This window comes from Pungitius pungitius, chromosome 9 (genome assembly GCF_949316345.1).
Source record: "Pungitius pungitius chromosome 9, fPunPun2.1, whole genome shotgun sequence".
Lineage (NCBI taxonomy): Eukaryota > Metazoa > Chordata > Actinopteri > Perciformes > Gasterosteidae > Pungitius > Pungitius pungitius.
The window spans coordinates 7,241,374-7,253,333 of NC_084908.1; the positions used below are offsets into that span (position 1 = coordinate 7,241,374).

The 11,960-nt window shown below is 40.9% G+C and overlaps 1 protein-coding gene across 1 annotated transcript; it reads right to left on the minus strand.

The window, feature by feature from the left end:
• Positions 1 to 879: 879 nt before the first annotated feature.
• LOC119217340 (E3 ubiquitin-protein ligase TRIM39-like) lies at positions 880 to 9,548 on the minus strand. Its single transcript, XM_037470828.2, has 11 exons — positions 9,433 to 9,548; positions 7,212 to 7,746; positions 6,582 to 6,762; positions 6,296 to 6,391; positions 5,722 to 5,811; positions 5,478 to 5,621; positions 4,617 to 4,764; positions 4,180 to 4,224; positions 4,054 to 4,077; positions 3,779 to 3,954; positions 880 to 3,048 (listed from the first exon to the last, which is right to left on the minus strand). Exons 2-11 carry the CDS (start codon positions 7,727 to 7,729, stop codon positions 2,680 to 2,682), a joined length of 1,791 nt encoding a protein of 596 aa, XP_037326725.2. The 5' UTR covers positions 7,730 to 7,746; positions 9,433 to 9,548; the 3' UTR covers positions 880 to 2,679.
• Between the last annotated feature and the right edge of the window lie 2,412 nt (positions 9,549 to 11,960).

The following is an 11,960-nucleotide window of genomic DNA, read 5'->3' on the forward strand; positions in this document are numbered from 1 at the left end:
AGTACTTTTTATATTTCCTGTGTTATATACAGTACACAATGTGTTGCTGTGATTAACAACAGTAATTTTTACTTACTGTGATTTTCACACTACGTTATTGTTCGGTTCTATATGATTCTCCCCACCGAACGGGGCATCAGGAGAGGACACGTTGTTCTAACTCGTTTGTAGTTTTTTATTAAGCCGATTGATTCCACAATAACAGCTGTAATTTTCCACATAGCAGGTTATAAACTTGTATAAATAAAAATGGGTTACAGTGTAAACAACATTATTTCAAAAATGCAAAATATACCATGGTTCTTTAACATATAGTATCTGGTCTTATAAATATTATTATACTATATATATATTTATCTATTTATTATAAGTGTTAACTGAGTGACTACCAAACATTTAATCATAGAAACACATCAATCAAATTTACACATTAAACTCATAGTCCCAAACCACAAGGGTGTACATCAGTAAACGGGAGTAAAAAGAGTGTAGTTTTAGATAGTGGCGCCGTGCGTAGCAACCCATTAACAAAATAGACCGATTTACTACATTTCCCATCCAGCACCGCAACCAGGAAGTAGTGAGTGTGACAGCGAAACCGCTCCAATTCCAAACGCTTTCGAGCCGACAGCGATTATCATACGGAGCAAATAATATCTAAACCAGAGCAGCGTAACAGGCAAACACACATAAAACAGCTCAAATGAAACAACAACAGCAGCTTACCGGTGGCGCATCTCTCCTGACGAGACCACCTGCCAACAAATGCTCGCTTCCCCTTATAGCCCGTGACGTCAATCAATTAAGTGAACCACCCACTACTGTAATCTTTGACTGAATATACAGTAAACTACTGTGAAATAGTTTTACAGTAGCTTACTGCTCACAAACACAGTAAATAACTGTGGATATCACAGCGATTTTTTAGGGTGTAGAAGTACTAGTAGAAGTATAGTGGTGGCAAAAGTGGTTGTAGTACTATTTGAAAGAGCAATAAGTATTCAATGAAACAGCTTTATCTTAAACTTCATGGTTAAATTACAGATAATCATTGCAGCTTTTATTTTGAAATGATGGTATTGGGTGAGGGAGTGGGCGATTGAGTTGCATCAATGCATTCCAACAATAAGCGTTGTTTGGGAGGGGCATTATCATGCTTCTCAACCAATATGATCATTGGGGGCGGACCTAAGATTGTTCTTCAAGCTCACATGAACCGTTCAGTTTTGTAATTTATTGGAATTAAAATTGTACAACTTGTCAACCACTAATTCAAGGTAAAATCCCTAATTCTTTTGGAGAATCCGAAATAAGGAAGAAAAAAATCACTTACTGATGCAGGTTATTAATAAATTAAAATTTACCGCCTCAAATGTGATTTATTCAGAAACTAACTTGGACAATTCAATTCAATACAATTCATTTTATTTTGTATAGCCCAAAATCGCAAATTACAAATTTGCCTCAGAGGGCTTTACAGGGGAAAAAGGGAAGAAACCTCAGTGAGTGTCAGAGGAGGGAACCCTCTATCAGGATGGACAGACTTCAATGGATGTCATGTGCACAGAATGAGCAATGTAAAAGATGTACAATACATTCAATTCCTGTAACAGAAATGATACAAATAATTGCAATTAGTAAGCCAGGTTTACCGCAGGACCACTGCAGGGGCAAAATTACATTTTAAAGTAGTAGTAGTCATTATGCTTAGTTTACAGAGCATTGTTACGGTCCGGATGTTATTATACCAAATCTGACTGACCATTAGCTACAATATCCTTAATGACTATGCCAAAAATCCTGAACCATCTCTACACATCCCCAACCTGGGGGTCCCGATCCCCGACTACACTCACACACAGTAAGTGTTTGCTGGAGATCTTGATTTGAGTCCCAGCATTTCATTCATTTCTCTATGAAGACATTTGAATGAAATTGCTATTTTGAATGGTTGGGTTATTATTTCTGACAAACAGTGGATGTGAACACAGGCTCTATTTGCTAAAAAAGAAGAAGACAAAAACACATTAAGTCAGACGACTGTATAAATATTCCTAAAAATGACAAGATAACTCATTTGGAACAACATTTTCTGCTCGCAAAGCTATTATTAAATTTAACGGTTATCTTTATTTCAACATTGTTGTATTAAGTATAACACAACATATCCATAAAACATGTAACTTATTCAATTGATCAATGATAGAAAATGGGTTGATTAAGTGGAGATGAAATTAAGCCTATTAGATCACATTTCCCCTCATATCCTGCACCTACATACATTATATTTAAATAATAAATAAATAATGATCTTTGATTATGATGATGATTTTCTTCCTGTAAAACTAACACATTTATCTAAGCCAGTATCAAGCCATTTCAACCAATATCAGGATCTCCATTTATCAATCAATCTGCATCTTTTAGAGACAAAGAGGGTGAGTACATTCTGAACTCGCCCACTTTGTAGCAGGCAAATCAAATGTGGAGGATTTGATTTGAATAACTCATGTAACTGTACAGAGTTCAAATCTTCTCTTTTACTGGGACTAAAAAGGTTGGGAACGTCTGCTCTGTAGCAATAAAAATGTTACCACAACTGTTTTAGAGGTATGTTTGTGTATCTCATTCTTCTTCCAACAAATAAGGTTAATAAAGACGTCCTCTTTGTGGCTCATTTCATTCCGTCTTTGCAACAGGACAAATGGTCAGTGGAGCCTCATTCCGTCCTGATTTATTGGTACAGGGACTGAAGAATGCATGGATTGTGTCAGAAAAATGATCTGAGAAAGTATAGATGAGCACTCTGGCCTCCACGTTGTAGAAGGACAATAGTCCCTTATCATAGTCCACAAAGATTCCAATCCTGCAGGGTCTCAAGCCGACTGTCAAGCTGGTTGAGGGTTCTGATCGGAAGGCGTACTCGGTCTGATCCCGCAGGCTGAGGAACCAATAGCCATGGGCGGGGCTTACGGTGATTTTGCCCTTTCGGTTCACAGAGCGACTTGCAACTCCCAGGTCCCAATCAGTCTTTTCCCCTACCTCCACCTAGAAGGGGGCAGTGATGTTTAGAGCTTTATAGCGTGAGGAGTACAGACCCTCCATCAGGGCAAGGTCAGTGTTGAGTTGTAATGAAACCATTGCAACTGAACTGAATGTTTGGCCTGTTTTTTGTTACTAACAGCTCACACTTCACCCTCAACACACCATGACATAATTGTGCTCATCATAGCCGCTGTCTGCTTGCTACACATTACGTGTGGATCTGAAGCTCCACCCCCTATGCCACACAAAGCTCTATGTGCTTAATTATTTTTTTTTCTTACAAAATGTACAAATTATTACATACTAGCCAAAACTTAACAAGGTCCCAAAGGAATACACCCACTAAGTTTAAAGTGGATCAGATGAGATCTTCACAATTACAAGTGGGTTATATTTCTGATATTCTAACACTTAACACTACATTTCCAGTGTCATTCCAGTACATTAGTCACTGTTCTTATTTAGGTCACTGCTGACCATTTCCCATTAGCATAGATAGTGCAAGCTGGGCGTTGGTGTCCTGAAGCCATTGCTGATTAGGATGGATAAGTCATTTCACGATGCTCTGATCAGTGGTGACCTAGTCATTGTCTAACTTTCTGCTATCCCACTTGTCATGGCACATCTCTGCCACATCTGAACTGAGCTTTTTCCTCGTAAGGTCACCGCACATGGATCCCCTAATGCCCGACTTCAGTGGACCCGTGCACAGCTTCACCTTAGTCCCACATACCTCCCAGTAATGGCGCCCTGAGTTGAAGCCCTGGTGGGCGAGCACACACACCACCCGGTCAAAGCGCTCCGGGTTGTTGGGTACTGGCTGATTGCGTTCTCCACAGTGCACCTGCTTTCCATCTTCTGAGATGATGAGACGTTGGTGTGCTGTGCTGGCGTCTAAAGTGATGTTGGCTGACAGGTAAAGAGGGAGCGTTGGTGATTTAAGTACCAATAACATGACATATGTTCACAGAGTTCAAATGACATGGACGCAAGTTTCTGAACCCTGACCTGCATATTCTTGAACTCTCCTCTCTGCAAAGAAAAGACAATATATTTGCTTTAGTATTTATATTGGACTTTTTTCAATTGATCTGTTGAACCAGAAAATAAAGTTGAACCACATCAGAATCTTACTTGGCTCCGACCTGGGTACAGACGGGTCCAATAAGGCATGCTGGCCTGTTTAGGGAAGAGAACATTTCTGGTTCAGTTCTGCCTTGAATTAATATGATCTAAACTCCGAATTAGAAAGGATAATACACAGAATACTAAAACAAAAAACACGTGAAAGTTAAAGGTACTGCTGTCCTACAGTAATCATAGCTGTACACATTAAAGGATTATCAATAATCGAAATTAGGTATTTGATACGTCACAGTGCACATGAATAAAACCCTTTCTGTAAATGTTAGCCAGAGTTAGACAAAGGCAATTTTTCATCTGTAGTTCCAACACGCAGATGTTACAAAATACACCTAAATCTATTAAGAATCTACTTACTTTTGGTTTTTACTTGGTAGAATGTTTCCCTTATAACAACCTCCTTACTTTTGGTCTGAATGAAGACTTACAGGCTTTTGGTAGTTTCTGAATCTCTTCTCCAAAGCGCTCCATCATTTGATTGACCGTCCTGAGAATGATCCCTGTGGTCAGCTCAGATTGTACACAGACAATGGACCAGTCCTTAGCATGTGGAGGTTTGGAGAGGACAGGGAATTTCTGCAGAGAGAAGAAAAGTCCCATGTGGCTTCATCAGGCTTCCAGACAAACATCATTGGTTGGTGGATCATTCACTGAGTCCTGCATGTAAACAGTGTAACACACACTACTGGCTCCCGGCAGTGACGTGTTGAAAACTGAGCAGAAAGTGGGAGTGAACCATGCAGGTTTTGGCAAACTTAAAGCGGCCTAAAATAAAGCATACAGCAAAGGACACAGGGTTCTGAGAGTCCCTATTGAAGAAAGATAACAATGTGGAAGGTCCATACAACTGTGAAAAAAAAAAAAGTAATTCAAAAAAGTCAATGTTCTCACTTAGTGCTTAGTGCATTATTATGGTGGTTGAAACCACTTCCAAGAGCCGGTTGGACTGGTGAGCAGAATAAGGAACAAGCTGTTCTTCAAAGCATAGCTGAAACAGCAACACTACAAAGGAACTGACATTATGCTGTGGAAATGTTTTTTTGATATGTTTGTTTAATGTTCTAGCAGACCCGGTAATAAATCAGCAGCAGCAAGGGCTTGTAGGGAGCCACCAACTACAGCCTAGATTCTCCTGAGGTACCTCAGAGTCTTCACAGTAATCTCTAATCATTGGTGTCAGGGAGTTTGGGAATATAATGACAAAATCTCAAATAAACTGCTGTATTGATTATAGCATGCGTAGCTAGTGTACACCAGCATATGTTTGCTGTTTTGTGTTTCATTAGTACCCTGAGACACATAATGTGGTCATCTGACAGAGCCAGCTGGCTCAGAGATGAACTCCTCCTCTTCAGCTCAGCGATCTCCTCCTCCAGCTCCCTCAGCAGGCCCTGAGCTCTGTGCTCAGCTGCGCGCCGATTCATCTCCACCACCTGGGGGGTAAAGGACGCCGCCGAGCCGAGTTCAGATACCGCACAATAATCCTCCTTCAATAATAAGCACAGGTTTTTTAATTCAGTGAAACAGATTCACCTCCAAGACTTCTGCTTGGCACCACTCCAAACTGGTGATCAGCTTGGTGAACACAGACACTGTTCCATCTGTCTCCCTCTCAGCAGCAGCCTGAATAAACAATGAACACCAATAGACGGGAGCTGTTTAAAGACGTGTTGTATACTGGTTCCAATCTGACAATATTCATTCCAATCATTTAGCATCTCTCCATTAGAAAACCAGATATACCAGATATAATTGCTGGGATCAGTTTGCGTGTCATATATGATTCCATTGTAGATTGTTTCCCTCTTTCTCTGAGGTAAATAATAAATATCATTTGGTATAACTATAAATGCATAACACCTCTAAAACTTAAACCAATTGGAATAAAAGGTTTTATCATAAAATAAATCAGATTTTTGTCTGTGCGTTGAGGCCAATCAAAGCCTTTTCAATAAAAACACAAAGCTGTATGCAATGGATTATGCCAGTCTGATTGGGCATTTCTCATACTCATCTGGAATAACCTTCCTGCTGCTTTAAACCCATTTGATCTGAATGAGTGATCTCGTCTAGTCAGGTTGGACGGTCTTGTGCCAGTTGGACTCACCTGTATTTCTAGTAAAGAGTTTTGTATGTCCACCACCTTCCTCTCTCTCACACAGATGAGATCCTTCAGCTCCAGCTCTGCGTTGCCTAACTGGGACTAGAGAGGAGATCAAGCACATCTTTCCTTAGTGGAGTTACAGCCTGCCATTAATAAGCAGCCTTGTTCTACACCACATAAACCGACAGTATGCTAACGCTTCAATGGCTGCAAACTGTTTTGGGATTGAAGACTCTTGTCATAATGCAATCAGTGTAAAAAGATGACGCTCCCTTGCTGACAGCAGTACCTTCTTGATCTGCCACTCTCTCCTGGCAGGGCTGACGTGGTGTCCTTGGTGCTCTCCTGTCTCCACACACAGACGGCACACGCAGGTGTTGTCGGTATGACAGAAGAACTCCAGGCCTCTGGCGTGGATGGAACACGGTGGCAGATTGATGGAAGAGTCACAGGCACCGCTCAGAGTGTACCTGTGTCGCGATATCAGACAAAGGTAAATTCCCCCTTCTGTCTGAGCCAAAGTCCAACCAGAATTTCCCGCATGGTTTTTGAATTGTTGTGAAGCACATTGTTGTCATTAACATTGTCCAAGTCCATTTCTCTGCTACACTCACATTACCCTTTTAATCAAACATCTGGACGGTGATCCTGCCTGAGATCCACTATTAGTAGTCATGTTACTTATTCTTTAGTTCTTGTGCTGATAAGAGGGTGTCAGGACAGAGTTTATTGAGCCCTGTGAGGCACATTTGTAAATTTTGAATTTGGGCTAAACAGAAACTGAACAGTAAATCGCTGTAAAAGTATACATGGGGCACTATAATACTACTATGCCAACCATTTCTTTTGTAATAAAACCCTTTTCTGTGGCCGCTAAAGTTAGTCAAACCCATTTCAAAGGAAGAATATAGTTTGTCACCTGCGCGAAGGTGAGTAGGGAGGAGGCGGGTCCAGGCGATCACTGTTCAGGCTTTGTCGTTGAGGGTTACTGGGGTAGGGGGGAGGAGACCCAGGACTCGTAATCTGCTGAAAACGAGATATCATCTCAGCAAAGATGGTCTGCGGCATCTCTCCTGGCCTTTGGGTTGCAGAAAGGGCCAGGTGGAGATCAGGGTGTGGACGTGAGTTTGTAATCTCCACTCCTCCTCCACCTCCACCTCGTCCACCCATTGGCACTTCCGCAGTGGACAGCTGCTTGAACTGTTCAGTGATTTCCTTCAGGGTTCGGTTGACATGGAGCTCCGGGCGCTGGCGGAATGACTCCTTGCAGAGGGGACACTGGTAGCCCTTGGCACCGTCTCCTCCATCCCAATAGCAGGAGATACAGGCTTGGCAGAAGCTGTGGCCACATGGTGTTGAGATTGGGTTGTTGAACACTTCGAGACAAATGGAGCAGGTGAACTGGTCTTCAGAGAGAAAGGCTGCTGGCAGCGCCATAGCAAACCAATCTAAAGCTGTGTGACAGATAGTGGAGCCATAAGAAAGACATTCAGGATATTCAAAACCGTTGTGGCAGACATGCATTCCTTGTGGATATAATCTGACCTGATGCATTAAAGGGAAATTAAACCATGGCCAATAGCAGCTTTTGATGGTTAATCTAATCTATATATACCTAATTTCGTGTTCAGTTATTATTGTGGATTTGTTGAGTCCTTATTTATAATATTACTGTCTCTAACTCCACCTCTGCTGCCATAAATCCTGCAAACTTCCCCTGCAGCGGGACTGATAGAGGATCCTCTTATTTTAAAACAGTAATCTATTACCACAGAGTGAGGTGGTTGAGTTCCAATGCTGTGACGGAAGTTTGGTGATGAACTTAAACTTAAATGTCAATAAGTCTTTCAATCGTTGGAGGGAAGTGAGACACAGATGCAACAGCATTATTCAGGTCAAACGTCGGTCCCGCACCTCCTGCACTTCAACACCGGTGCTCACAAACACATTCTTTGAAAATAGAGTAGCTTCGTAGATCAAGAAAATCAGGTTTGGTTGGAATAGTGAGACTCCGCCTGCTGACCTCGTGGTCATCAGGAAAATCAGGAAAAAAAACAGCTGCAGATCTTCCAAACCTTGTTTTAATCTTAAAAGATACATGTGGTGATAATCTATGTTTTTCTCATTGACAACAACACGCTAAAACCAACATACCTTCTGTGTAGATGAGTCGGATAAATATCGTCATCAACAATTCATCAGTGTTGCATTGGCTGACATTTTGTACCATGGACAAATGTTCTATTTCCTCCTATTTTAATACCATTTTATACCAATTACTTTAGATGGGAGATCTTCAGAGCAGAAGACACTTGTGTTTTTTAGATATTTTGCAATCAATCACTATTTTTCACAACCATTTGTTTTATGGCTCATCTTTGCAACAATCTGGGAGGTTTAATGACTTCTGGAACATTCATTTGTTTGTGTCAGCTGCAGTGACTGCACATCTGCTGGTCTGAAACATGGATACACTTGTTGTTGTACAGTTATCAAATCACATCTTTCACACCAGCTTTCACGTTGACTCAAACATTACGTTTAAATAACATTCCTCCTCACAGAAACATCAACGCTTTCCCCACCAAAAAAATATGTTGCATACTTCCACTGTCATGTATCAATTGCTATTTGCTCTATGTGCCCTGTCAACAACATTACTCACAGGTGCATTGTTGTGTATTATGTCAGCAGTCATGAGTTAAGTTCTGCGAGTTGAAACTGGCTCCTAATGCTTTGATAACAAGCCTGATAACCACTGTGAAGAGGCAGTATCCACCATTCCGCATGCACATAATCACCTACTTTTACCACTACAACAACGATCCAACACCAGAAAGGGCTTTTAGCAGAACAGAACAAAGACAGGTCAGCTGGAACCTTTTAACACCTTTTAACCCGTTGTCCATGTGCTTTGAGTACATATACTCACAAACTGAAGACCTCTAAAGTCACTGCTGTTATCTCACATACAGGACTAACTTTAAAATGAAACACGATGTTATGGGTTATTGCAAATGTACGACAGACTGTTTAGTCCATTAGCGTGGACTATATGCTATCAAGACACTACAAAAGAGAACTTGATAATATAAGAGACACGTGAGACGCAGATTCCTGCTGAGGTCGAATGGCCTTACCTGCTGTAAGGGCTGAAGGAAATGTCAGCCTCAGTGCTCTGTCTCTGTACTAATGTTAATCCACTATCTGCTCTCCAGTTGTTACATTCCTCTCCTTTTCACTTACCTTTCTTCAGTCATTGTGCTGTTGACACCCCCCCCCCCCCCCCCCGCCCCCACGAGCTGATCCAATCCAACCTGCTCAACAGGTGCAGCTGTGCAGGTATCCCTTTTCAAATGTGTCTGTACACTGACACTCCTCTTTCATGACATAGCTGATAGCTGATGCAATTACTTACTTACATATGAAAACGGTCAAATGAAGACGTAATAAAAGGAAATCAAATGTCGCAAAAAGTGATAAATTGGATTTTGGATATTTTTGACCTACAGAATCATACACTTCTGTGGGTAAAAATATAATGTAATGTAATAGGGCGTGACCTACAAGTTAGTTAGCTCTGCACTTGATGCTTTGAAGGAAACATGGTCAACATGGGCCTCCCCAGCTCCTCCTCTTCATCCTTCACTGTGATGTAAACATATTAGGGCCGGGACTCGATTAAAAATATTAATCTAATTAATTAGAGGCTTTGTAATTAATTATTCGAAATCAATCGCATATATTATACATACAAATATTTGACCTGAGAACAGTGAGAAGTAATTTTTTTCACATGGATTTTTATTTTTGTTCAACCAATTCCAGTGTAGCAATAGCATATTTAGAAATATAGTACTTTCAGAAATTCAGGTAGCCTATAGGTAAGTAGACCTTCTGTAAACTATGTTTTTTTAAGTAGACCAATACTTTCATGTACATTCAGAACATTGGTTATTTTTTCAGACGTGGACTTAGTTACCCTGGTCCTTAAACCAGTCATCTGGTGCAGTGTGGGTTGGGTGTGGGTCCTTGTACTCGGAGTCGGGCTAACGTCCATGCTAGCTGCTAAATGTTTTGCGTTGAGGTGATATTTGAGGCTCGATGTGAATTCCTTGTTGCACAGCTTGCACACAACCATGCTCTTATCGACGCTTCCATCCGTGTGTTTATTATAATAAGATTTCCCATTCACGGGGCCAAACGACACGGTCTCGTCAGCTTCTTCGTTCATGTTCACTGTGGTTTGTTGTTTGTCTGAAGTCATGAACGCTAGTTGGTGCTCCAGTATAATCGGTCCTCCGAAACTCATCCAGTGAGAAATGTTCCGCGGTGCAAAAAATACGTGTAAAAATGCGTAAAAAATGTCTAATGTGTTATTTTTTGTGTAATTAATTAATCTTAATTCACATTGTAATTAATTAATCGTAATTAACGCGCTAAAGTCCCGGCCCTAAAATATACACAATGAAAATGGCATTAAATGAACATCTGAAGTGCAAACATGATGAAGTGCATCTCCTTCTTTGTGTTTGGAGGAGCCAGAGGGTGGAGGCTGTTTCTTCTGGAGATACACCTGGAGCTTGTGCATCTTCGTACCTGGAGAACAGCTCTTCTTCAGGATGAAGGGTGCAGAGCCGTCATCCCTGCTGTCCCAGATTAATCTGTCACGATGAAGAACATGACATGTTAATAAGTGTAATGAAGTGTGAAGTGAAGTTCACCTTGTGACCATTAAACTATGTAATAAACAACATAACCATGTTTGCCCGTCTGTTCTCTCATTTTCACACTGATGCAGATATTGTACTACAGTAAGAATATCTATTAACACCACAACCTGCTGTAAATACTGTATTTATAAGTAGAAATCCTTCATTCAAGTAACTTACTTGTTACTTAATCAAAGTCTACAGACAAAAAATGAGCATCAAAATAAACCATGAGGATTAAAAACAAAAGTAGCCGTGATGCAATATATATTTTACATTATCCTAATCATTGAGGCATTAATGTGTTTACATTTGACTGACTTTAAAAAGATCCTCATTTATTAGTTGAGTAATGTTACCGCGGGGTAAGCTGGTGTTTATATTGTCTCAATCTTGTCAGTGTTAAATCAACACTCAACAAAGTGTTAACAATTTAACTCGTAATAAGTGTCAAACCATATCTGTTATTTAGCTGATGCTTTTATCAAAAGCAACTTATGTTGTATTTTTAACAGATGGAGTTTACATTTTAGGCCAGGGAGCAAATCAGGGTTATATGTATTGCTCAGGGACACTTTGCATTGGAACATGGGTAAACCAGGGTTCAAACCAACAACCCTGTGGTTCCTGGCGCACCCTCTCTAACCCTTGCACCATATTACATGGCATTGAGCCTGATACCAAGAACAGAACCAGAACACAATGTATCTCTGGGTGAGAGGGCACAGACCCTCTGTTGTGCAAGTAATATTGACTAAGTCTTCCCAACACTAAGGTACTACGGCGCACAGGTACTGATCCAGGCTCCTGTCATCTCCTGGACTACTGTAACTTTCTCCTGGCAGGTCTCCCTGCTCCATTCCACCTCTGCAACTCATCCAGAATGCAGCAGCTCGACTGGTCTCCACCTTCCTAAATTCTCCCACACTACTCCACTCCTCTTTTCACTAGTTACC

Excerpts from the sequence above, each read along its gene's own strand:
- LOC119217340 (XM_037470828.2), bottom strand. The coding sequence starts at position 7,729 with ATGGCGCTGCCAGCAGCCTTTCTCTCTGAAGACCAGTTCACCTGCTCC. Across the intron at positions 6,763-7,211 it reads CCCTACTCACCTTCGCGCAG|GTACACTCTGAGCGGTGCCT; the intron begins GTGACAAACTAT and ends ATCGCGACACAG. Across the intron at positions 4,225-4,616 it reads TCAGAAACTACCAAAAGCCT|GCCAGCATGCCTTATTGGAC; the intron begins GTAAGTCTTCAT and ends TTCCCTAAACAG.